General features: G+C 30.5%; 1 protein-coding gene and 1 long non-coding RNA gene across 8 annotated transcripts; one reads left to right on the top strand and one right to left on the bottom strand.

The window, feature by feature from the left end:
• Window positions 1–891: 891 nt before the first annotated feature.
• Window positions 892–4,488, bottom strand: LOC106302246. Of its 7 annotated transcripts, none has more exons than XR_001262419.1 (8): window positions 4,023–4,488; window positions 3,426–3,870; window positions 3,106–3,241; window positions 2,664–2,797; window positions 2,480–2,589; window positions 2,152–2,377; window positions 1,347–2,035; window positions 892–1,160 (listed from the first exon to the last, which is right to left on the bottom strand). It is a non-coding gene; the product is annotated as an uncharacterized LOC106302246 (long non-coding RNA). The 7 variants fall into 7 exon arrangements; XR_001262421.1 differs by lacking the exon at window positions 892–1,160 and having other exon boundaries at window positions 3,426–3,556; window positions 3,649–3,870; XR_001262422.1 differs by lacking the exon at window positions 892–1,160 and having other exon boundaries at window positions 4,023–4,138; window positions 4,326–4,488.
• Window positions 4,489–22,331: 17,843 nt separating this feature from the next.
• LOC106304848 (WAT1-related protein At5g40230-like) lies at window positions 22,332–24,049 on the top strand. Its single transcript, XM_013741235.1, has 6 exons — window positions 22,332–22,573; window positions 22,641–22,820; window positions 22,986–23,205; window positions 23,292–23,450; window positions 23,515–23,666; window positions 23,809–24,049. Exons 1-6 carry the CDS (start codon window positions 22,371–22,373, stop codon window positions 23,948–23,950), a joined length of 1,056 nt encoding a protein of 351 aa, XP_013596689.1. The 5' UTR covers window positions 22,332–22,370; the 3' UTR covers window positions 23,951–24,049.
• Window positions 24,050–25,827: the final 1,778 nt, after the last annotated feature.

The following is a 25,827-nucleotide window of genomic DNA, read 5'->3' as shown; positions in this document are numbered from 1 at the left end:
GATAGAATAAAAGCTTTTGGTTTTGACAGTTCTTGTGAGGGATTTTAGATCAATGAAGAGGCAAATCAATATTTTGAAGAATATTTTTATAATCTCATGTTTCTCACTTTGAGAGAGACTCTTCATTTGAAAAAAAACTTATGTTGTTACATTATCTTTATTTGTGTAAATATTATCTATATATATTTCTACTATAATACATGTCGATAAATAATTTACAAATTATTAGAATTCAAATTTGATGTGTACTAATATCCAAATATATATGAAATAGTCCGCAAAAACTAATAAAAAGCTAACTAAATCTTTGTAATTATGTAATTATCTTTTTATCTTGTTTAGTGTGATTCTCATGAAAAGAAATTGTTACACTTAGAAAATGTTTCAAAGTTTTTTGTGTTGTTGTTTTGTCTATATTGCAAAATTTCTTGAATTGATATTTTAAATTATTTAAATGATTGCATATTTAAATAAGATTTTGTTATTAAAACTTTAGAGAAATATATTTTTTGAGTGGTTTTGTCAAATGTAAATCTTAAATAGGAATTGAAATAATATATTAAACTTACCTTTGCTAACTAACACACGTACTTAAAAATATTTTGGTTGCATAATTTAGAGCTACCAAATTTTAGTTCTCTATCTTATTTTTTTTGTCACGAATCCAGTAATCAGTGCTTCTGAATACTTCTCAATGTTTTCATAGACTTTCAAGGAATATATTAATCAGAAACAAAGTATCAGAATTAGGACTCAAAAGTTGAAATCATATTATTGTAATTGTACATAAGAGTTTGAATCTCCAAACCCATAGATATTATTATCGAGCTTAACAATTAGTTTGATATAAAGAGTCTCTCTCAAAGTGAGAAGCATGAGATTATAAAAATACTCTTCAAAATATTGATTTGCCTCTTCATTGATCTAAAATCCCTCACAAGAACGGTCAAGACCAAAAGAACATAAAGAGAGATTACGGGCCCTGACACGAGCTGCAGCCATAACACGGGCCCTCACATGCATCCCTTACTTGAGTTTGACTTGCTTCACGACTCCGAGGCGGTGAACCCCCAAACAAAAATCGCCTCACGCCTTAGTGAAGCCTTAGCATGCTTTTTTAAACACAATTCTCTTTCAATTTGGCTACCTGCTTTTTTCTTCTACATTTTAAGTTTGTACGTTAAGAAAACAACAAACTTAAAATGTCAAAGAAAAAAGCAGTAACTTCTAATCTTCATTCAATGATGATGTAATCAATTAAATAATGCAAGGATAATGCAAAACATTCCAGCTACTGGTTCTAACGTCTGATCCGACCCACTCTGTCAATGGCTTACGAAACATACCTCTCATCTGATCCATTGCTTCGCCTTGTTGTCCTCTCGCTCCTTCCGGTATGCATCAGGTTTCGTATAGTGGAGATCAGGGAATGATACCTGAGGTGATCCGCCCCTTAGTTTATGATAGTCTCTTTTGCATCTAGTAATTATCTCAGCCTCCGAGTAGCTAACTCCCTACTTCTCTCCAAGTTCTTGTATAAAAACATAAATTAGATAGTTAGGTGAAATTGTAAAGAGTTCCACGAATCTGGAACACAAACTCTTTGCCAGCTAGCTCTTCAAGACAGCTTGGTAGGTCCTCTTCTCCAGCGGGGGTTCGTTAGCTTTGTTTTTGCTTTTACACACTAATTACTTTTGATCAAAAAAACATACTGATCACTTATTTTGGACTTGGTTGACGTTTTCATTTTCTACGTAGTCCTTGTATTTATGGCCCAGTTTTATTAAAATGTTTTTTTTATTTATTTTGATGTTGGGTTATTATCTATTATTGACTTGTGTTTTTTCCATTTGGATACCGTGTCCACTCCTTCCTCTCGCATTTCTCTTTGCTTTTCCATTTCTTCGTTTTCCTCCATCGTTCTGAATACCTATTTATCTGCGCATTGACATCAAGGCCAAAGGTCTTATAGAGTACTTTTTTTGACAAACCACTTCACATTTTTGAAGTTGCTTCGTCCTCTCTAAATCCATATCTTTCAAAATAATAAGATGATAAACTCTACAGGTGAAACCGTGAATCTGAAAGATGTTAAAACAAAGGTTCATGATAGAAAAATATTCAACAAATCAAAATAAACTATCAAGTTACAAAGAGAAAAACCCCGAAGGAAAACCGTGAAGAGACAACTAAAAACAGAAAGCAGGTTTCCTGCAGCACTTGAACCATAAAGCTTTGGGTATGTATAAGCCAACCCATAGTCCTCAAACTGATCCTTGTCAATCACACCACAGAAAATTCATTTTTTAATGAGAAGTTTTTATACGTTGAAATCATGTTTCCATGACTGAATTTGAAGAAGTAATCCTATTCAACACTGCAGTTGTGACATTCAGAGGAGCATAAACAGAAAATTGGCTTGATTAGATTACCAATAAATTCTTAACAGAACAAAAATAAGCTATAGTATTATGATTACCTGGTTTCCAAAATAGCAGGACACTCAACAGCTCTGCGCTGGAAGCAAATTGTATGACTTACATAACTGAAAAGAAGGAGACTGGATTCTGCTTTGTCCAAAAACGTGTCCTGAGAAAAATGATGACAATATGATCATGGAAAGTAAAATGCAAGGGTGTGAAGAAATGCCTTGGATGCAGAACCTGGATTAAAGCTTGAAGTGGATCTTCATTAGAAGGCCTGACATATTGATTCTTGACATTGACAATACAGCAGGCTCCAACTCGTGAAATCTCATCTTGGGAAAAATGCACATTTATATCATCATCGTCAAAATCTGCATTGTATGTAGTTGAACCAAAGTCATTTTCAAGTAAGTCAAGAGACAAAAGAAAATGCATGTGGAAGATGAACCAGGATACAGAAAAGCAACTATGTATTTAAAGAAGACATAAAGCATAAAACTACATATAAGACAGCAATGGTTATTAGTAGGATCGGTGTATATGTGTCTATAGCCGTAGCGTTCAATGAGAAACCAAAATGATGAAAACGACCTCCAAGGAGGCGAATGTAAAGAGTCTCAAATAAGGTGGAAAAATCAGTTACCAAAAAAAAAAGTAGGAGAAGTTCACTGTCAGTTACCAAAAAAAAAAGTAGGAGAAGTTCACAGAATCATAAATGACAGAAGCGGTGGCCATGGAAACTTTCTTCAGCAAAATTATGAACTAACTCGGCAGCTCATGAACATTTTGAATTCTTCACCTAAAGAAACAATCAGCTACAAGACAAGACATTTACTCCGTTAATGAAAACAAATTTTCTCAAGATGTGACTTCAAGACAACACAAAGGCTTTTCCAAGAACATTCTCAGAAGTCAGAAACAATTACATTAACTATCAATGCAGGTAGTCAAACCAATATCAAAAACTCAAAAAGCATAGACTTGTTACACACTACTAACCTCTCCCATCTCAGCTTTGCTTCCTGGTTTAGCCTTTATTCTCCCCACCATTTGATTCAACATTGTATCATATTGTGGGTCTCGTTCTTCCAAAACACTATCATCGTTCGTTGTTCTCCGAGCTTCTTCATCTAACAGATATTCCCAAGATTCACGATTGAATCATATTTCATAAAAAGGTGAAAACTTTCGATCACTCAAAGGCTAAGATGAACAGAAACACCATTAACGCGGCGGTAGACAGTGATTTGGTGGCGGTGAGCTCTTCCTATGGAAGCCGGTCGACAGTGACTCTTGATGCAAATCTCTCAAATTCTTTGACTTTGCCAATGGCTCGACGCAGTTGCGGACCAATTGAAAGACCAACTCTTCAGAGAATACTGGAAGCAGCTACGGTTGTGTTCTTCATATGTTTCAAGGAGGACTAAGATTGGTATTTTGAAACCTGAGTTACAAAATTGGTAGATAGGACACAAATAAACGAAAGCTCGATAGTAAGATTTATTTTTATTTAGTAGAGATGGAGGTGATGGAAAAAAATAAGCCAAAGGAGAAACTTTGATCATGAGTTTGCTGATGATTTGCATGTGCGCTTACTTATGAATCGAGAGGAAGTCATGATTCTAATGACCGGCTCCGGAATCTTGGATCGAGCTCTTGCGCTAATCGACTCTGCAGTCGCCGTTCCGGCCTAATCTCCGATAAGACTGTCGCTGAGAGAGAGAGAGAGAGAAAGAAAGGTTATCAGTGCCATTGAGAACATCCAAAATCATATAATAATCAATTTGAGGATGAGGAAACGGAGAAGACGAAGAAGAAGGTCTATCGACGATGGGTGAATTTTGGAGGTTTCGTGAGTTTTTGGGCGGAGCAGAGAATGAGAATAAGAGTTTATATGACCTCACAAACAAAAGGAGTCTGAACGTTAGCATGTCTTCCGATTGATGGATTAAAGAGGAGGTTTAATGAGAAAGAGTAATGGATCTGACGTTATTAAACAGAATAGAAGATATGAATCGTCATAGGTTCTCCAGTTAGAACGAAGAAGATGACGAATTGCTAACGACAAAATTGATTTTTTTTTTAAAGTAAAATCTGGGCCTCTGAATTTACTGGATATGCTGAAACATAAAGTGACGTGGCCATTAAAAGCTTTCTAATTTGCTGATTTTTTTAATCGACGTGGCATAACTGAGAGTTGATGTTATTTTTCTTTTAGTATTGTGAGTTTCGGAATGTTTTTTTGTTTTTTTGGTAGATAAAAGGTTAGCAATTTGTTTGGATTGTTTAATGTGTGTATATCATAGATGAAAAGAACAAAAAATCCTTAGAATAGGAGATCATTTATTTGGTAAAGTGGTACAATTTTTATATTTACATCATACAAGTAGTTACAAAAAAAGTGGTTACAAAAACTACTATTAATTTATACGATTTCATTTGACTGTCGTATAGATAACTACGTCATGTCAGTGAATCACAGTTAATTACGTCATATAAGTGAATCGGTTTTAAGTGTTCTTGACACTGTTCTGGATGGTCCAACTCCAATTGTCGTGACCCTCAAATGTCCGACTTAATATCCAAATTATAGTGTCGAACAGAACCGTTAAACACGTATTTTCTCTTTTAAAATAAAACTAGATTTCGTGCGGGTATTAATTTTCATGTTTATATATATTTTACATAATTAAAATATATTTTTAAATTACTTATATATTTAATGATTTATATATAATTATTTTAAATATAACAATTTGATAGTTTTCATGCTGTAACTTAATTGATTATTTCAAATCATCACATATATTTGACATTTTTTATTATATATATTTTAAAATTATTTTTTATTCAATTATTATGATCATGATGCGTAATTCAAAGCGCTAGATTTTCTTTATTAATATTTTTTATGTTTATTCATTTAAGATAATAACTATATATATATATAAAAGTTTAAGATAAGTTAATTTTATACATGAATTATCTAATTTACTAATGTCAACCCGTTCTACCAACATATTATATTTCTAGCATAAATTTTTAATGTTTGTGAAAGTAAAATATATTAATTTATCAGTTTAAAATAATTTTATCATATTTAGTTAAATACAATGTTTTATTTTAAAATGATAGATATAACTATAAAATAGTTAAATTAGTTAAATATAATGTTTATAAAAGATAACTGAGTATATATATATATATATATGTATAATAACATTAATTTCATTACTAATTACAAAATTAGTGCAAATATTTATATACAATTTTTAATAATTAAGATATTGTTATAATGTTTTTCAACACATTTGTTAAGAAATTAAATATATATATTTATATTTTAAATTAAAAGATATCAAATTATATTATGATTTAAGTAGTTAAGAGATTATATAATAGCATTTAAGAAATACATTTAATAAAAAATTTAAATGATGATCCAAATAAAAATATCACACATGAATCAATGTGAGTTTGTTAATCAATCCGGGTTTTTAGGAGTCGATGTTATATTAGGAATGATATATTATTAATCCATATTATAAATAACAAATGAATGATAGCTGATTTCCAGTGAGAGTCAATTTAAAAAAAAATCACACATAAATCAAAGTTGTGACTTCTGTTTTAATATATAAAACTATGTGATTTTTCCGTGCTCATGCACGTGTATAAATATTTATACAATAAATATACTATAATGGTTGATTGATATTTACTTTTAATTTTAAAATAATTTATAATTTATATGTATAATTTATATCAATAATATTATATTACTTTAATTAGACATGATTTTTGATATGTTATATCTAGCCGATTTTGTTGTTTTCACAGTCGATTTAGTTATCATTTGAGCATATTGGATTGCATCTATTTATCTTAATTCAACTATAACGTTTTTTATTCTAAATATATTAAAGTTTTGATTAATTTTCTTATTTGTATTTAGGTTGGTTGTTGTTTTATATACATAAATGTATTTTAGTAAGATTATGTATAACTTAAAATATATTGTGCTTAGAATGGAATAAAAAACAAGCGAAATTGTATGATTCCAAACTACATAAATTAATATAATGATAATAATCTGAAGTTTCATGCATATATAGAAATTTTACAAAAGAACTAAATCGTAACAGTTGGTTAATATTTTATTTTAAATTATTAATATATTTTGAGTCATCTATACTTATATTTATAAAATAAATATATTATTATGAAATTATATATATTCTTATTGTAGTTAAATCTATGGTTTTAGATATAAGTTGGGTTAGTCGAGTCACTCATGTTGTGAGTATATTGAGTTACATATATTCTTTCAAATTAAGACTGACATGTATTTATTTTTTATTATTATTAAGTCAAATAAAAGTGGTATTATTTATCGCTTAAATGTACATGTATTTTCATAATATTTACCAAATTATATGTTGATATTTAAAAAATATTAGAAAATAAAACCATGATCAACAGGAAGTTACATACATAAGTAACTGATAAATTTTTGAAAGATTATGAACACATATTAATATTATAATAATTAAAATATTTTATAAATTCTAGATAATTTTTTGCCTTAGATTTATTGAATGATAACATGAAATTTATTTTAAATAAACTTAAAATGAGAATTGAGGTTTGGTTGAGTATTTTGATTATGGTTATATTAAGTTCCACAAACATAAAAATAAAAGAGCAAACTAAATATTAAGAAAATAAATATTTTTAACAATAATAATATATATACCTTGCTAAAGTATATACTGTTAATATTTTTTGTATCGTTTAAATTTATGTTTTAAAAGAAAAAAATATTTCTTTTTTAATATCAAGATTATCTGAGTGAGCTTTTTCTTTGAAATCACATTATATACAAAAATATTTTTTTTCATCTAAGAAAATATAGATATAAAGAATGTAATTTCTTGAACAAAAAAAGAAGTATTTTATTACTTGAAAAGTATATTTATGTTATATAAAAATATGTTTTGAATGGAATATTACTATTTTGTGAACTTTCCTTTTCAATGAAATCATATTATATATAATATATTTTCGTTTTAAAATTTTCTTTTTAAACTTTGTAAATGCTTCTTTTTTGATATGTTATTTGGAAATTTTTTAAAAGGAAACTAGATAAAAAATCAATAATAGTATTTAAATGTAAAAATTTTATTCATTAAGGGTACCTCGGTAACTAACCGTCTTAAGAATTAACGTGAGATCGATACGTGGAAAAGTGACTTCTCAAATAATATTATAGAGATATCATAGTAATACAAACATTAAACTTGGACAATTTAGTGATCCCACTTATGAATTAGTGCAATTTTCAAAAAAAAAAAAAAAAAGGAGTGGTGTAGTTTTCAAAATAGAACTTTTTATAAACTTAACAAATCTCTTGATTCTTAAAATCAATCAACTCTACCTAAATTCATCTCCCACTAGTAATTCCTTACTACTATGTAGTTAGAGTTTCTAGATAAACAAAATCACGTTATAATAATAATCAGTTACTAGAGATTATTGTCCACATTGTTAGTCAAATTAACAACATTCTCTCAACTTTCACCGGACTAGATATGCGGCAAAATTAAGTACCAAATCAGTTGACTAAATCAAATTTTTTTTTGAGAATATCGTTTTACCATATTTGCAAGTCCTTTGTTTTCAGAGTAAGGTAAAAATATAAATGGTAATACAGTCCTTCTCTCTCCTAAGACGCCTATAATCAATCTATTCTATTAAAACAACTGTATGACCAATTGATAAAAGTAGTATCCAACTAATTTTAAGAAACTGATTATTTTATAACTGCATCAATAATATTCATTTTTATTTAAAACAATTTACCGTAACTCCCTATATAACTCATAAGAATCAAACGAAAATGGTAGACCCACTTCTCTCAACTACATTGTTTAACCGACGTGTAAGATGTGAATAATTATACCTTTTTTGTTGTTTCCAAACGTGGTTATGCCTATTTATATTACCTCAAATATAACCATCTTATATATTATGCATAATGTAATACCCTTTATAATCCCTAATATAAACGTTTAATATTTGACCTAACATCAGTTAATATAATATGTTCAAAAATATATAAATATTTAAATATTTTTAAAATCTATTCTATTAAATTAGGAACATGACCTATTAATAAAGGTTTAATCCAATTATTATTTTCTCCATGTAACCTACTTAAAAAATAAATTAAATATTTTATAAGTGCATTTTAAATAAAGCAAAATAAACAATTGATAAAAGTAGGGTCCAACTAATTTTAAGAAACTGATTATTTTATAACTGAATCAATAATATTCATTTTTATTTAAAACAACTTATCGTAACTCCCTATATAACTCATAAGAATCAAACCAAAATGGTGGGACCACTTCTCTCAACTACATTGATTAACCGACGTGTAAGATGTGAATAATTATACTTTTTTGTTGTTTCCAAATGTGGTTATGCCTATTTATATTACCTCAAATATAACCATCTTATATATTATGCATAATGTAATACCCTTTATAATCCCTAATATAAACGTTTAATATTTGACCTAACATCAGTTAATATAATACGTTCAAAAATATATAAATATTTAAATATTTTTAAAATCTATTCTATTAAATTAGGAACATGACCTATTAATAAAGGTTTGATCCAATTATTATTTTCTCCATATAACCTACTTAAAAAATAAATTAAATATTTTATAAGTGCATTTTAAATAAAGCAAAATAAACAATTGATAAAAGTAGGGTCCAACTAATTTTAAGAAACTGATTATTTTATAACATAAGATATTGTATAGGTTTAGACACATTTATCCAGAACTAAAAAACTAAAACCAAATGTAAACCTAATTCATAAATAATCAAGTGAATCATATATCTCTGGAACCAAAAAATTGAATTGAACGGAACCAAACCGCTAACCAAATAGGTATCCAAAATTTTAAAATGGAATTATATACCCACAAATATTAATTATACTTAATTTTTAAATAGTTAAATATACTAAAAATACTATTTATTAACAAAATTACCCGAATATTTTTATCCATAAATTTAAAATTATCTAAATTATTTGATATTTTTATTCAAACCGTCCGATATTTAAAGCTGGTATAATTATTTATTTATTTGTAAACATAGTTATTGATACTATGAATATAAATGCTATTAATTGTTATTGATAATGTATATACAAAATGGTATCAGGCATGTGAAAATCAAAGCATCTAATAGATGAATTGGTTGTTGTCAATGATTGTAGTCGAATACTTTTTCCACTCAAAGTAATGCATCCCGAAATGATAGGAAGTAAAGGGAAGAGGAGGTTATTTTTTTTCATTTTTTTTTCATCGGGAGGTTATAAAATACCAAGGGAAGAGGAGGTTATAATATATATATACATGTCATGGCAGTTAAATTTTTAAGAAACTTGGTTATAAATAATTGGACCACACAAATATCAATCGGTCATACAGGAGTTTTAATAGAATAGATTTTAACAGATTGTAAATAGGTTATTCTGTTAAAAATCATTTATTAAATGTGATTTTACTAAAAGTTAGTGAAGACTATAGTAACCATTCACGTAAATATATTTATCTGAATATATTAAATTCATGATTTTCGGTGCGGGTTGGGTTTGATATTAGTTTTCGGATATAACATTCTAAGAATCTTTCGAGTATATATGCCATGTCTAATAGAACATGAGACTTTGATTTTCAGGTCGATTCCAAATCGATTTTTTTGTACGATTATTCTTGACTAATTATGTTAGGTAACTACGAAAAAATATAATATGTCACAAATTTTAGGAATAAAATTAAAAAATAATTTCCAAAATGCATAAACCACAAGTGTATAGTTATGCAACTTGACATACTTAGTATAGTTATCAACAATTAAATTAAATTAATATTAATTACAAAAAAAAAAAAAAAAATATAGAAATTTAAAATTTTAAAAAAATTTAAACAAAAAATATACCCAATATCTAGTACTAATTTAAATTAAGATGATGACCCATTGATATATGTTGTGTCCAACTATTTAATCATTTTATTTAAGAAACCACTTATTATACAAACTGCCATTTTATAACTAAGAATTAATAATATTGATTTTTGTAACTTCCTTCCTCTTTGGTTCCAATATTCTTGTAGCCCACTTCTATCGAATACATACAAATAATACTCGATGATTACATAATGGATTTGAGCGTGTGATAATAAAATACTACTATATGGTCGACTAATATTTACATAACAAACGCTAATTAAGGAAATTCTTAACGTTTAGTGCGACAATATGCCACTTTCATTCATATTAATGATTGATACACTCTTATTGATATACAGTATAACCTCTTTAAATTAATACTCTATAAATTAATATACACTAAAAATCTCTATAAAATAATATAATTTTATAATTTCAAATTGATTTTTTGGTTCAATTAGTATATCGATAAATTAATATCTCTATAAATTAACAAAAAATTATAGTTTTGGTGTAGTCCCAACATTATTAATTTATAGAGGTTTCGTGTATATACTAAACAAAAAGATATTTAAATCTAGTTCACACGCTGGGTTTTAAGGGTAACCGTTTCAATATACTAAACCAAAAAAATAGAAATCTGTCCATTAGAATTTTCAATAAATGTGTAAATATTTTTCCGCTTCCTTGGTGTAAAAACAAATCAGTTCATGGTTCAGAAAAACTAACAAGTTCATTATATTTATTTTATCCTTATATAAGGGCTTGCCGGTTCAGTGTAAATATATAAAGATTTTGAGTATTCAAAAATATTTTAAATATTATTATAAAATTAAATTTTAAATCTAAAATAAATAGAAATATAAATTTATATAGACTATTAATAACAAAAATAAATTATTACTGTTATTTACTATTAATTTAATATAAATTTTTGGAGTTTTGTCAGATCAACCAGTATCAGATCGCGGGTTGGTAGCGGTTTTTAGTTTCTTTTTTTTTGGTTTTATCTGATTAACGGATCTATTCTATTAAATCAGAATCATGACCAATTGATAAATTATTGGTCCAATAATTTTTTCCCACGTGGCCTACTTAAAAAATAACCAGATATATTCCAATAATATAATCAGTTATCTTTCTTCATGCAGATCCGTTCACATAAGAAGTTACCTCTTCTTTTAAAGGATACATATATGACAACAAATCTAGAATTCAAATATATTTTGTATTTATTTTTTATTCATATTTGTTACCTAATAATATTTCACAAGTTTATAGTTATGCAACATCACAAATTCAATACAATTATCAAAATCTCTTACTAATAATAAAAAAAATCACAAAAATATAATTATAAAGAAAAAGACAATATGACCACAAAAACATAAATATGAAAATTAAATTTCAAAATAAAATTGTAAAACAAAAAATATAACCGCCCTCAGAATCTAGTTCTACTATAAAACACACACCCACACAAAAAAAAAAACAGTAGGCCTTTTCAAGTCCTTAATCTGATTGTGTATTATATTTCTACATCTCCCCTAAAGTGTAAGTATTTTAATTCAGACAACCTGTATATCCAGAACTGAACTTATTGTTTTAACTGTCTACGTTTATTGATTGCATATAAGGGTCGCCATCTTGAACGGAATGGGGAAACCATCTCCAACTCACCATCTAGATTCTGGAGGTAACCCAAATCCTTATTTAACTAACCAGTAGAATGTTTTTACATATTATGTTCACCTTTTCTATTACAAAATTTTCTATTTTATTGATCCACGATGTTTGCAAGTTTTACGTAAACAAGAATGAGTAAAGGGGCAAGTTTGAATTAAAAATGAGCAATTTCTATTGATCCACGTTGTTTGGAAGTTTACAAATTTATTCAACTTATTTTATATATACAGTGTATATAATTATCTCCATTTCTAAATCAGTAAATGTATACAGAATGATGATGCTTTTTTTTAAACAGGATGATGAGTTAGGGTATGACTACACATGTCAATTAGGGCCGAAGCCCGTAGTCCGAGCCCGCCCCGCCCTAAAAATTACCGGGCTTGGGCTTAGCTTTATAAGCCCAAAAAAAATTGGGCCTTTCGGGCTAAGCCCATTTGGGTTTAGGGTATTTTGGGCTTAAGTCCGTTTGGGCTAGGGCCGGCCCGAAAACAAATATAAAAGTTGTTAATGCACTTTATTGTTTCATCATTACAAGTGTTACATTTTAAATTTTACAAAAGTACCTTCTTCTTTCATGTACAACATGTTTTTATTTTCAAAATATAAAGTATGAAACGTTTGACCATGTTTATCATAAATTTTGTTCTCTTATATTTTTTTGTTTTAATTGATATTTGATTATTTAAATCTTATTAAATTTGGTTTGTGTATAAAATGTTTTTAAAGCATACGAAAAAATAAGAAATTTGTGATAGACAAGAAAATTTTAAGCTCACTTTATATATTTTTTATTTTTTTAAAATGAAACTCTTTTTTTTAATGAAAATTCACATGTATTAAAACGATGAAAGTGACAATGACAAACTATTTTTCGAAAAGCCCACAAAAGCCCGAAAAGCCCTATAGCCCTATAAGGGCCGGACCGGGCTTTGAATTCTAGGCCCAAATTATTTTCGGGCCGGGCCGGGCTCAAATATTTACTGGCTTAGCGGGTTTGGCCGGGCCGGGCCGGGCCAGCCCGAATTGACACCCCTAGGTATGACTGGTTTTTCCGCTACCACCCGTAAACGCAACTTTTGCGGTTCGTAGCGATTATTGGCGTTCTGCAACAATCGCTCAAATCGCTCCAAATCGCTTCCAACCGCTTCAACCCGCTCTAAACCTCATAAATTCAAAAGCTGGTTACAGCTAGCGTTTGCGGTTGGAGAGGAGAAATTTTTTTTCTTTTTTTTTATTTTTGGCAACTTTTTTTTTTGGCAACTTTTTTTTTTGGCAGCAAACTAACACACAGGAGAAATTTTTTTCTTTTTTTAAAAACAATATAAATACAAAAATAAAAATATTCAATAAAAATTTTAAATTAGAATTATAAAAATACTAAAATATATCTATTATATTTTAATTAATATTATAAAATTTTAAAATACAAATATTTTCTATAATTTTTTAAAAATTTAAACTATAACTTTCTAAATATAATTTTTATATTTATTATAATATTATGATTTTGATATTTTTATAATTATATAAATGTAATATTGTTAATTTATTATTTAACTGCTGTTGTATTTGGTAGTTAACCAGTCATAAGTTTCCCGTAAACGTACAAATTTCTAACCGGAGAACCAGTCGTATAAATCTCTTAAAACCGCTAGAAACCGCAACCACCCACATCCGCAAACTTCCGCAACCACAAGCGCTACTTTTGAACCAGTCAGACCCTTAATTAAAGATGATCACAACTAAACCTTAATTACAATTCAAATATCATTACATTTTATGTTATTTATTTAGGTTTACAGTAAAAAATCATCATATACGGTTTCAACTTTTTTTAAATAGTACAAACTTTTTCGAATAAACCGAACCCGAAAATCCAAACCAAATTCGATCCAATAAAAATGAATTCAAATCAATCCGAACCTGACATAAATACCGAATGGATCCTGTTTTATGGTATTTCGGGCTATGGATATTATCTGAGCCGAACCCAAACCTAAATGGATATCCGATAGAACCCGAAACATTCAAAATCCCAAAAAGAACTTGTACCAAATATGATCTGAGTTCCTAATATGTATCCAAAATACACTAAGATATTATTGAACATCTAAAATAATTATCAATTATGTGAAGGTTGATGGTTGAAGGTGGTGGTTGAAACTTGAAGTTTTTAAATTTTGGTTTTGTTTTTATTAAATAATGTTTTTCATTCCATGAGAACTTTGTTTTCGTTTTATGCTTTCATTTATTTGTTTTTTTCTATCAATAATTATGCTTACCTTTCGTTTGATTTTGAAGGATCACGTTTGATGTTCCTTTTTTATTTTTGAATCGATTTTACTTATGTTTTGGCTACAAAAGTAGGTACAAATCAGGTAATTTAAAATCGAAGAAACGATTTTACTTATGTTTTGGTTTAAAAAATAGGTAAAAATCAGGTACTTTTAAACCGAAGAACCAACTGGGACACAAATCCGAAAGTACATCGGGTTCTACTGGTTCTTTTGAAGATTTACTAACTCCGACCCGAATCCGATAGAACCCGAACCGATCCCGAACCGAACATTCATATAACCCGAATGAGACTGATTTTGATAAACCCGAAAATCCGAGACCAGATTGGACAAAACCGAAACACGATTGGGTCCCCGAATGTCCAGGCCTAATGTTTTGAATTCATTTATATTAACATATTTAAGAAATTATAACCCAAAAAACACGAAAATAGTTATACATAATGGTCTGAATATTGTCAGCCACACCCCTCACTTCGAGTTATTAGCATTACTATTTAATTGGTGACCACAAAAACCATTACTATTTTATTCTTTCTAAATTAACTTGCTCATACAAAAAGGTTTATTAAATACATATATGTACTTTAAAATATATCAAGTTTTTATATAAATTATTTGAGCTCTGCAATATATATATATATATATATATATATATATATTTTTTTTTTTTAACTATGTCCTGGGCAAACCATCTTTAAAATCTTTCAAATTCAATATTAACATTCTCTTCCCATCGAAAATACATATAGGAGGACGATCAAATAAAATAGCATAACCGGTATTCCTTTGGTGTTACAAAAAAAACAGGTATTCCTTTGGTACTATTTATAAACAAAAATTTGTGAAATTCATTTGGGGTTTCAGGAAAATACCAATTAAATTAAACAAATAATAATTGATCAACAATGGGCAGATGTCCTCGGGCAGATACGCATGATGCAAGACATAAAACCACACAATCCAGAAACCACATCAAAACTCATAATTGGTATATTGCTAAACAGGTAATTTTAACCAGAAATAAAAATTGGTTTTGGTCAAATCAACATCTAATTATACATGGGATTCCATTTTAAGTCTACAATGGTTAAGCTCATGAGGTGGGACAAACAAGCAGCAGATTTTAGGTCCCTACAAACCAAGAAAAATAGGAAATTTCAAGTTGTTATTGTCACAAGCATCATCTCAAGACCATCTAAATCTCAAGACCATCTCAAGACCATTTAATTATTGTTCATACAAATAATTAATAAAATCACTATTGTAGGAAAATTACAACTCACTTCATCACTAGCAACAAGATTTTACTTTGACATCTCAATCAAGTACGTCAAACACTTCAAAAGAAGAATAAAAAATCAACCAAATAATGAACTCAGAGGCAACTTCTCCTATTCAACGAAACAAAAACATCAAGACAAATCAAAGCTATAAAAAAACGCTATCCAACCTCTTTTCGTTCCTTTGTTCGTATCCCAACAAGTTTGTTAGTGCAGTGACGACTGAGTTTTAGAAGCTAAAGAAAAACAACTCCTCAAGGTGTCCATGTACCAGTCGTGAAGTACTACATGAAGTCGTGAAGTACTACATGGAGTCGTTCAAGAAGTGAAGTGAAGCTGTGTAGCTGATTTAAAGACTGGAATTGGAGCTGACTTAGAGCTGAAGTAAAGACTACTTGGAGGCTAAGCAAGCTATGATTTACCTTGGAGAAAAGGTAAATCATCAAGGGAAGATTTCCAAAAGACTTTGAAGAAGATTTGGAAATATTCTATAAAGGAAGATATGGTAATATCTCTTTCTTGGGAAGTTGGCTAGGGCAAGCCACGAAATCTACAAGTATAAATAGAGAAAGATGTGCCTAAGATTAGGTACCGCCTCAAGAAAAGGCCGTAAGCATAAGGGCTTTGGTGTTGAATTAGAGTAGACACAAAGCATAAGGGCTAGGGGTCATGAAGGGGTCAGAGGGGTTCTTGGGTTAGTTTGATCTAGGAACGTGTTAGGCTGGTGTCTCAGTCTGAGTGTGCATGTTAGTCAACTTGGAAGAGAGCTAGTAACGCACTTTATCTATGTAAAGATAAACCTTCATTATATCCTGCTGTAGTACTTTGTGAAATAAAAAAGAGCATTGTACTTGTATGTATTACTCTCTGTAACAGATCCGTCTTGCACCTTCAAAGTTATTGTATTATGCCTTCGGATATAATAAGTGCACCCAAATCTATCTTCATCAATTCATTCACAAATTTTATCTCCCCAACTATAAAAAAAGTTCTACAACATCCAATCAAATCTTAATTAAACTTAGCAAATAAATTTTAACTATTTTCAGAGATTTCCATCCTCAAATTAATATATCTAAAAGCATTTTTGCGCGTAGCGCGTACAAAGATTCTAGATCATATAAAAATTGCTTAGATTTAGATATTCTAGTGAATGAAAAGTACGTATTTTGGATATTTCTGATATTTTAGAATTTCCCCTATTTTAGATATTTATTTCTGACTTTTTGGTAATTTTGAATATCTCTGCCTTTTGTTCAAAAGTTCTTTATCAAAAGGGGATGGAGGGACAAATGTTGGACCTGATTTGGGTTAACCAATAACAAATTAATATATTTAAAAGCATTTTTGCGTGTAATGGGGACAAAGATTTTAATTAACATAAAAATTGCTTAGATTTAGATATTCTAGTGAACGAAAAGTAGGTTATTTTGATATTTCTGATATTTTAGAATTTTCCCTATTTTGGATATTTATTTCTGATTTTTTGGTAATTTTTGGATATCTTCGCCCTTTTTCAAAAATTCTTTATCAAAAAAGGATGGGAAGACAAATGTTAGACATGATTTAGGTTAACAAGTAACAAAACCACAATCAAAACAAATAATAGTGCTGGGCCCGATAAAATCAAGAAAGCCGGCCAATATCAAGAGAAAAGCGAGATTGATATGGCCAAGAGAGGTCTCCGAGAAGATCTCGGAGAAGATGCATCTATAAGAGAATAAGGGAGTAAGAACAAAACACACACGAAAAATCCTAGGGACCATACACCAAACACTTTGACCTTGACCTCAAAATATCACTCTTATTCTAGATACTTTTGCTTAGATCTTTCTATCATTCATATTCATTCGAATCTTATCAATAAAAGTCTATTTTTTCAACCAGAAACTGATTACATCGTTGTGTTTTGAGGATATTATGTCCACGTTATTTTCTTCCGTAATCGATACAAACAATCACTACCAAATACCCAGTGTGAGTTTTAAGATCCACAATCACGCAGTACACACACAAAATTAAATTGGGGGCACTTTTGTTGCTTAAGGCCTCCATCCCCACTCCATAATTTACTCCAAAAATGGAGTGGAAAATGGAGTATGAACAAAAAATAAAAGATTATTCCATTTTGTGGAGTAATCTTCTATTTTTTGTTTATACACCATTTTCCACTCCATTTTTGGAATAAATTATGGAGTATGGATTGAAATCGGTCTTATTCATTAGACTGAGAACATTTTAATCAAATTAACGAGAACATTCAAAAGAAAATTAGAAACAGTAGGGGGCACATGACCCCGTTACCGTAGGCGTAGATCCATCCTTCAATCACTGCACTCTTGTATACACCAGGCTGCATCTCTCTACATGAGGGCATAACAGAGGCTCTTAAGTTTGCGTTTTGGATCAAAAACATCCATCCAGGTGGAGAGTTGTAGTTTTTATAACCTTTTCTAATATTATTCTTGGATTCAAATTCATCTTGAATTCAATTAAAAATATTTTGGATTCAAGAATTTTTTACGGTCAGATCAAAATAAACATGAAACTAAATATTTGAGTTATTTTTGGTTTCAAATATTCATTAGTGAACTAATTTAAATTTAGATGCTTCATGAGATGTAGTTTATTGGGGACATACTTGTGATCCGTCAACGTAGTATTCCACCCCTGTAACTTTGATGGTTGTATTAATAAAATCAGATGCCAAAAAAATGTTTTCATGAAAATTAGGAAAAAATTTCTTAAAAATACACGGACTAATTTTCATTTGCTAATAAAATAGACGAACTTTTTTGGATCCCCGTTTAATACACGAACTAATTTTTGTTGCCTATTAAATACACAAACTTTTGAAATTCGCAGATTTCACACATTATTGAACACTAACGCCGTAGTCAATTCCATTAAATATAGTTAACGCCGTCTAAAATAATGTGTGAAATCTGCGAATTTCAAAAGTTTGTGTATTTAATAGGCAACAAAAATTAGTTTGTGTATTAAACGGGGATCCAAAAAAATTTGTGTATTTTATTAGCAAATAAAAATTAGTCCGTGTATTTTTAAGAAATTTTCCCTGAAAATTATTAGAGTCTGAATGGTGACATCTTGATAATATAAGAAAAGTCAAATGATAATATGGTCCGGTACAACAATGGTTCATGATTTATGCGGTATAAATGCGATCCTTATGTAAAACATATAGAAGCTGTTTGATTAGCAAAAAAAACATTTAAAGTACATAATTGCAAATTTATCCTGGTTCCCTCATTCTCCAGCGTAACGATGGTCCGATTAGGTTTAAACAATTCTATCGGTGCGAATTGCTTCTTAATTTCGCCTATTCGGTGTACTTTTCTGGGTCCACAATAAGCGTATCAAAACCTAACTGTTGGATTAAATCTATGGCTCAGAACTCTCAACGTGCATATAAAAAAGAAAGAATTACACCGTAAGACAGTTTCAAGTTTTTAATAACACTATAGGGCAGTTTATGCTACTCAGACACTTTCTCTTTCCCCAATACACATTTCATTTATTCTAGTAATTGAAATCTAATTAAAGCCCAACTAAACAATAAAATATTAGTTTTATATTATTTTATATTCTTCTCTCTTTCTTCTTTGTCTTCTTCCTTCTAAGCTTTCTATTTGTTTTTAAATTAGAATCTGATTCTTCAGATTGTTTTTTCAAAAAAACTTACATATAATTATGATCTATGTTGTTTAATCTATATTTTAAGATAGGTCAAGGCATATTTCCGATGATAATGTAACTGTGACATATATTATAACGACATCAGTGGCAGAAACGTAATCAACTTTGGTGTAGTGATGAAGGAGACATAGACGATGGTGGAAACGTTTGTAGACGATGCAGAAGACCCATCATCCACCATGTATTGTACCAGACTATAAAGATATTCATCCACCAGGACCACCATCGTTCCTTCACATGGGACACCGCCAAGAGATTAGAGTTCCTCCACCACATTCGTGTTTTAGCTCCTTATTCGTCGGGATTTATTTTTCTTGTGACATTTTTTTCATCTCTGACGCGCCTTCAACTATCACGAAAGCTTGGGAACAACTATGGATAATTTTTAGTTTTTTTGCAAGTCTGATCCCAAGTTTTTCATCATTTCGATTTTGATCACAAACTCTTTAAACACACATTTTGCTTTAAAATTTTGACACTGAACTTCCAAATTTGCATTTTTATCTAATGCGATATGCAAATAAACAAATGCATGAAATATATACACCTAAACGAAACCTAATATGATCAAAATGAACTATAACAAGATACTCAAAATCATTTGAATCATCAGATATCATAACTTGTGTAGTCTATAAAAGAACCAGTGTACATGTATTTTTTTTATAAAAACAGATTTGTACATGCGGACATTGATAATGAAGGTCATCTTATCTCTCTATGTTCAAAGATAATGAAGAAAACAAATCACGAAATCATGGGGTACTGCTCTAGGTTGGAAGGCCTACATGTTTAGTGTTCATGTACATAAGAGTAGTGAAATTATCTAATATGCGTATATTATTGTACAAGTTAAATAGTGTACATATGAATTATTGTACATGTGGATAATGAAATATTTGTTAGATGGTATAGTGTACACAACAAATGGCTTTTAAAATTACAGTTTTATTTCTTTCGTATATTATTGTACAGTTAAATAGTGTACATATGAATTATTGTACATGTGGATAATGAAATATTTGTTACATAGTATAGTGTACACAACAAATGACTTTTAAATTATAGTTTTATTTCTTTTGTACATTCTGTAAAACTTGAACAGTATGTTTGTGTTATTTTTACAGGTTTCATTTCTTTTGTACATTTATGATTTAAATTATTAAAATTATCAACATTGTTCTCTTTGTCTTTTATCATAGTGTACATGTCCATAAGCATATTTGCCTTATAGGATACTGCTCTAGGTTGGAAGATCTACATGTTTAATGTTTATGTACATAAGAGTAGTGAAATTATCTAATATGCGTATATTATTGTACAAGTTAAATAGTGTACATATGAATTATTGTACATGTGGATAATGAAATATTTGTTACATGGTATAGTGTACACAACAAATGACTTTTAAATTATAGTTTTATTTCTTTTGTACATTCTGTAAAACCTGAACAATATCTTTGTGTTATTTTTACAGGTTTCATTTCTTTTGTACATTTATGATTTAAATTATTTAAATTATCAACATTATTTTCTTTGTCTTTTATCATAGTGTACATGTCCATAAGCACCTTTGCCTTATAGGGTACTACTCTAGGATGGAAGGCCTACATGTTTAATGTTTATGTACATAAGAGTAGTGAAATTATCTAATATGCGTATATTATTGTACAAGTTAAATAGTGTACATATGAATTATTGTACATGTGGATAATGAAATATTTGTTACATGGTATAGTGTACACAACAAATGACTTTTAAATTATAGTTTTATTTCTTTTGTACATTCTGTAAAACTTGAACAGTATGTTTGTGTTATTTTTACAGGTTTCATTTCTTTTGTACATTTATGATTTAAATTATTAAAATTATCAACATTGTTCTCTTTGTCTTTTATCATAGTGTACATGTCCATAAGCACATTTGTCTTATAGTGTCCATCTGCACATTTGCCTCATAGTGTACGTGTGCGTTTGTGATGTATTTCTGCATTTGTGAAACATAACTTGTTTGGTCCACAAGTGAACTAATGTACATGAAAGCTTTTGGGAATTTATGTACATGTGGACAACGAAAATTATGTATACATCTTTGATAATTATGTTACACGTTTGAATTTTTTTTTGTACACATGTACCTCACATTTTTTAATGTGTACGTGTACACCCATAAAAGGGTAATATTGTAATTTTGTATATCTTCTTCTTCATCAACACTTCTCTTTCTACATAGCTTGCAGCCTTTTTTGTTTTCAGACATAAATCACCATTTTTTTGGACGATTTGCTTTGATTCAACCTCGTTTCTTTATTATTATCATTCAAATTTGATAGATCCTTGATATAACATCGGATTTTAGACTCAAATCACTATAACATAGATGATTTTGAACTGAGTTTGTAGGCCAAAAAAGAGTCTACAATAAAATGGAAGATGACAAAAGTGAATCTTGGTTGAGAGGAAGATAAATCATTATATGAGAAAGTTAACCCAAAAAAATCAAAAAAGCAAACAAAAAAAGTTAACGGCTTTTTACGTTTTTTTGTGGGTTTCAAATTTTAAGAAATTTAATACAAAAGCAAAAAAAAAAAATATTCTTGTGGTTACATTTAGTTAGGGGCACAGATAACAAAAAACTAACTAAATATATAAGAATGACAAAAAATGGTTTATGGCTACACTTTTTTAAGGTTAACTATGTCTTTAACCACAAAAAATTATCCAAGTAGCACAAACTGTTATTTTGTCACAAACTGTTATTTTGTGTAATAAAAACTCAAAAACTGTTTTGCAATTTAAAAAACTCTATAAAACATCTAACCGTTCTGGTGGGTCCTTAGAATCTGGGGATACGATATTTAACTTTGACTTAGGAGACTTTCCTCTGAATCCGTTCATCAATTCTACCCACATCGAATCTACCATGAGAGAAACAGTGGCGTGGAGGTACATTAACAGAGATGTTGTGCCGTTTGCTTCCACGATTGTAGTGGAGTGTGTCACTGTTGGATCGACCACACTGTACAAGGCTGCTGCTTTGAGAGGATTGAGCTTCTATGTTTTTGTGTTCTACTCTTATGTTGTTTCGACACTTGTCCTTCTTCCTCTTTCCCTCATCTACGGAAGGTACTTGATCTCCTCACTTACTCTTTATTTATCACCAGTTTAATTAAGCCTAATGTTACATGTGCAGGTCAACAAGGTTACCTTCAGCCAAATCTCCCGTCTTCTTCAAGATTTTCTTGCTTGCGCTTCTCGGGTTCATGTCGATGATAGCTGGCTGTAAAGGAGTAGAATATAGTTCTCCTACTCTTGCCTCTGCTATCAGCACCCTCACGCCAGCTTTTACGTTCACCCTCGCCATTGTTTTCAGGTTCCACACTTCTTAACAGTACAAAGGCTCATGTCTTTACATTTTATGGTAACAAAACTCTGTTACCTTCAGTAGTCCAAAGCACGATCTTGTAGTTGATTAAATAAACCATAGGGAAGGTTAGGTAACTATCATCTGATTATTTGGTTCTGCTTCCTTGTAAAGGATGGAACGAGTAAGGTTAAGGAGCTCTGCGAGTCAGGCTAAAATCATTGGCACAGTAGTCTCTATGTCTGGTGCACTGGTTGTTGTTCTTTATAAAGGACCTAAACTTCTAGCTGCATCGCATTACCACCATTTGACTTTATCTGAGTCAAGCTGGATACTTGGAGGCATATTACTCGCTGCACAGTATTTGCTTATTTCAGTCTGGTTGATTATTCAGGTACAGAAACAGTTCATGAAATAAGAGACTTTGGTACTTGTTGGTGACACATTGCTAAAACTCGGTAGCTCATATATGGTTTTCAGACTAGGATCATGGAGGTATACCCTCAAGAGATAACAGTAGTCTTCCTGTACAGCTTATGCGGAACACTAATCTCAGCACCTGTATGCATGTTTGCTGAAAAAAACTTGACTTCCTTTCTGCTTAAACCTGATGTCTCCCTCGTTTCAATTATGTACACGGTGAGAATTCAAACCTTGTATCTTGCTTCAACTAGTGACTTTATTAAAAAAGTTCTGTTTTTAGGGTGCCTTGGTTTCATCATTGGGCACAGTTATACACACGTGGGGTCTGCATTTGAAGGGTCCAGTCTACATATCCTTGTTCAAGCCGTTGTCTATTGTCATTGCGGTTGGAATGTCTGCTATATTCCTCGGTGATGCAATTCACCTTGGAAGGTACCGTTATCTTTCACCTTCTTCCTTCATAACACCTCTCAAAGATTTGATCTAAGAGAAGTTATACATAAACAAGTCATACTTATCCTCTATATGTATAAGTGGTAATGTAAATTTCGCAATATATATTTTCTGTGTGCAGTGTCATCGGATCAGTGGTTTTGAGCTTGGGATTCTACTCTGTGATTTGGGGCAAAGCAAGAGAGGATGCATCCAAACCTGTGACTAGTTCTGAGCATTACTCACCTTTGCTGCTTGCACGCACCGTAGATGATGAATCCTAATCATCATTAAGGATGTGACTGATGCAAGTGTAATCTTTTTATATAAAGATTTGACGTAAACCAGAAATGGCCTTCGTTGCAATCATATACTGTGATTTTAACCTGCTTCAGAGTTCAGATAGTGACCTTGTCTTAGCTCAGATGTTATTAACTGTGACTTTTTACCTCAACATGAGCAAGAAAGTAAATGGTAGAATGATACTGTAGTCATTTTTAATAGCAAAAGAAAAAAAAATATTAGAGAATTAAGAAGCCTATAAATATTATCATTCTTAACCGGTGGATCAACTCTATGCTTGAGGAATTGAAGATCAATGATGACTTAGGTTAATTACTACTTTTGATTTAGGTTAATTACTACTTTTGATGAGGATTGTAGAATTTGGGGTTTATTTCTGAGAATGGTGAGGATGATGCTGATGAAAGTGGTACAGAAAAGACTGCTTCTATATTGTCTATTGATAATAATGCCCTTTTAGCAGTAATCTTGGTGGAGTTAACCACCAGCACCATTGTTGCTTCTAAAGTTGGAGAGTTGAGAGTTTCTGAGATATCAAATCTATTATGAGAAGGGCTGATGAGGACATTCATCATGAACCGGATCTAACTGAACCAGAGATTCAATACATGCTTGATCAACCAATGTTCCAGTACCAGTTGTGTTCGAAGGACTCATGACCAGACATAGAACTATAAGGTATTTCAGCATAAGTTTAATAAGATCATGATACTTGCTTTAGTCATGGGCAGGTTGTTGCAAAAAAAAAAAAAGTCATGGGCAGGTTAAACCACCTGATGGACAAGCTGCTGAACCAAATAACAATACAAGTTGTCTAGAGAATGATGGACCAACCGAGAATACTAATCTATCAAGAGAAAATTTATGGCCATTCATTCTGGATCAAGTCCACAGGATGACAGGAACTTGCTGGTCATCAACATAGAAGATCAGCCCATTTAGCAAGAGCACAAGAGTCAATCAAACCGACCAAAGGTTAACAAAGTAAGCATTTCTCTAACGGTTTAATTGTTTGTTTTGCAGCTCTTATTTCTTTTTCTTTAAGTATTTCAGAGTTTTCTAGTTAAGGCTTACAGCCTAATAGGTTTTCATTTCAATCTTAAAGCTTTATACATTTCCTGCAAAGTCCTTAGAAGTCAACGGCTGCATCGTACATCTATATACGTCTCCTATATGCAGTTTGCATCATTTAAGCAATCAATAAACATAAAATTTATCTTTCAAACCGATCCAACCATACCCAAACCGACCTAAACCAGACCAAATTATATGTCCCAACCATTTGGTTAGAGGTTTTATCAAATGGTTGGTCTGGTTCGAAACGAAACACTACAAGAAAACAGCGGCATACTGAGGAAAAAAATCGTCGGTATGTCGTCGGAATAAGGCTATTCCGACGACATACCGACGAAAAAAGTCGTCGGAAATAACTCCTCGGAAATTCATTTTTCCTCGGAAATCCCTCGGAAATTTCCGACGGAATTCCGAGGAACTGAATTTCCAAGGAAACTCCGAGGACCACTAGATCGTCGGAAAGTTCCTCGGAATATACCGAGGGAGGACTTCCTCGGAACGTGGCCCTCGGAAATTTCCGAGGAACGTGGCCCTCGGAAATTTCCGAGGGACTAAGAGGAACATTCCCTCGGATTTTTTTTTTAAATTCCGACGACTTATTCCGAGGAAAAGGTCGTCGGAAATTTCCGAGGGTGCTTTTCCTCGGAATTTCGAAAAAAAATAATTTTTTTTAAAAAATTGTTTTTTCTTAAATTAAAATTTGTGAAATTTAAATTCGAAAATATAAAATTAAAATTAAAACTGAAAACATATTAGATAATTCAAAGTTCTACAAATAAAAATA

Source organism: Brassica oleracea, chromosome C7 (assembly GCF_000695525.1).
Source record: "Brassica oleracea var. oleracea cultivar TO1000 chromosome C7, BOL, whole genome shotgun sequence".
In the NCBI taxonomy this organism is placed as follows: domain Eukaryota; kingdom Viridiplantae; phylum Streptophyta; class Magnoliopsida; order Brassicales; family Brassicaceae; genus Brassica; species Brassica oleracea.
This window is presented reverse-complemented; position numbering and strand designations above follow the sequence as displayed.

What these genes read in the sequence shown, in the direction of transcription:
- LOC106304848 (XM_013741235.1), top strand. Translation starts at nt 22,371, where the DNA reads ATGAGAGAAACAGTGGCGTGGAGGTACATTAACAGAGATGTTGTGCCG. An exon ending in ACCCTCGCCATTGTTTTCAG is followed by an intron (nt 22,821 to 22,985) that starts GTTCCACACTTC and finishes TTCCTTGTAAAG; the next exon opens with GATGGAACGAGTAAGGTTAA. An exon ending in GATGCAATTCACCTTGGAAG is followed by an intron (nt 23,667 to 23,808) that starts GTACCGTTATCT and finishes TTCTGTGTGCAG; the next exon opens with TGTCATCGGATCAGTGGTTT.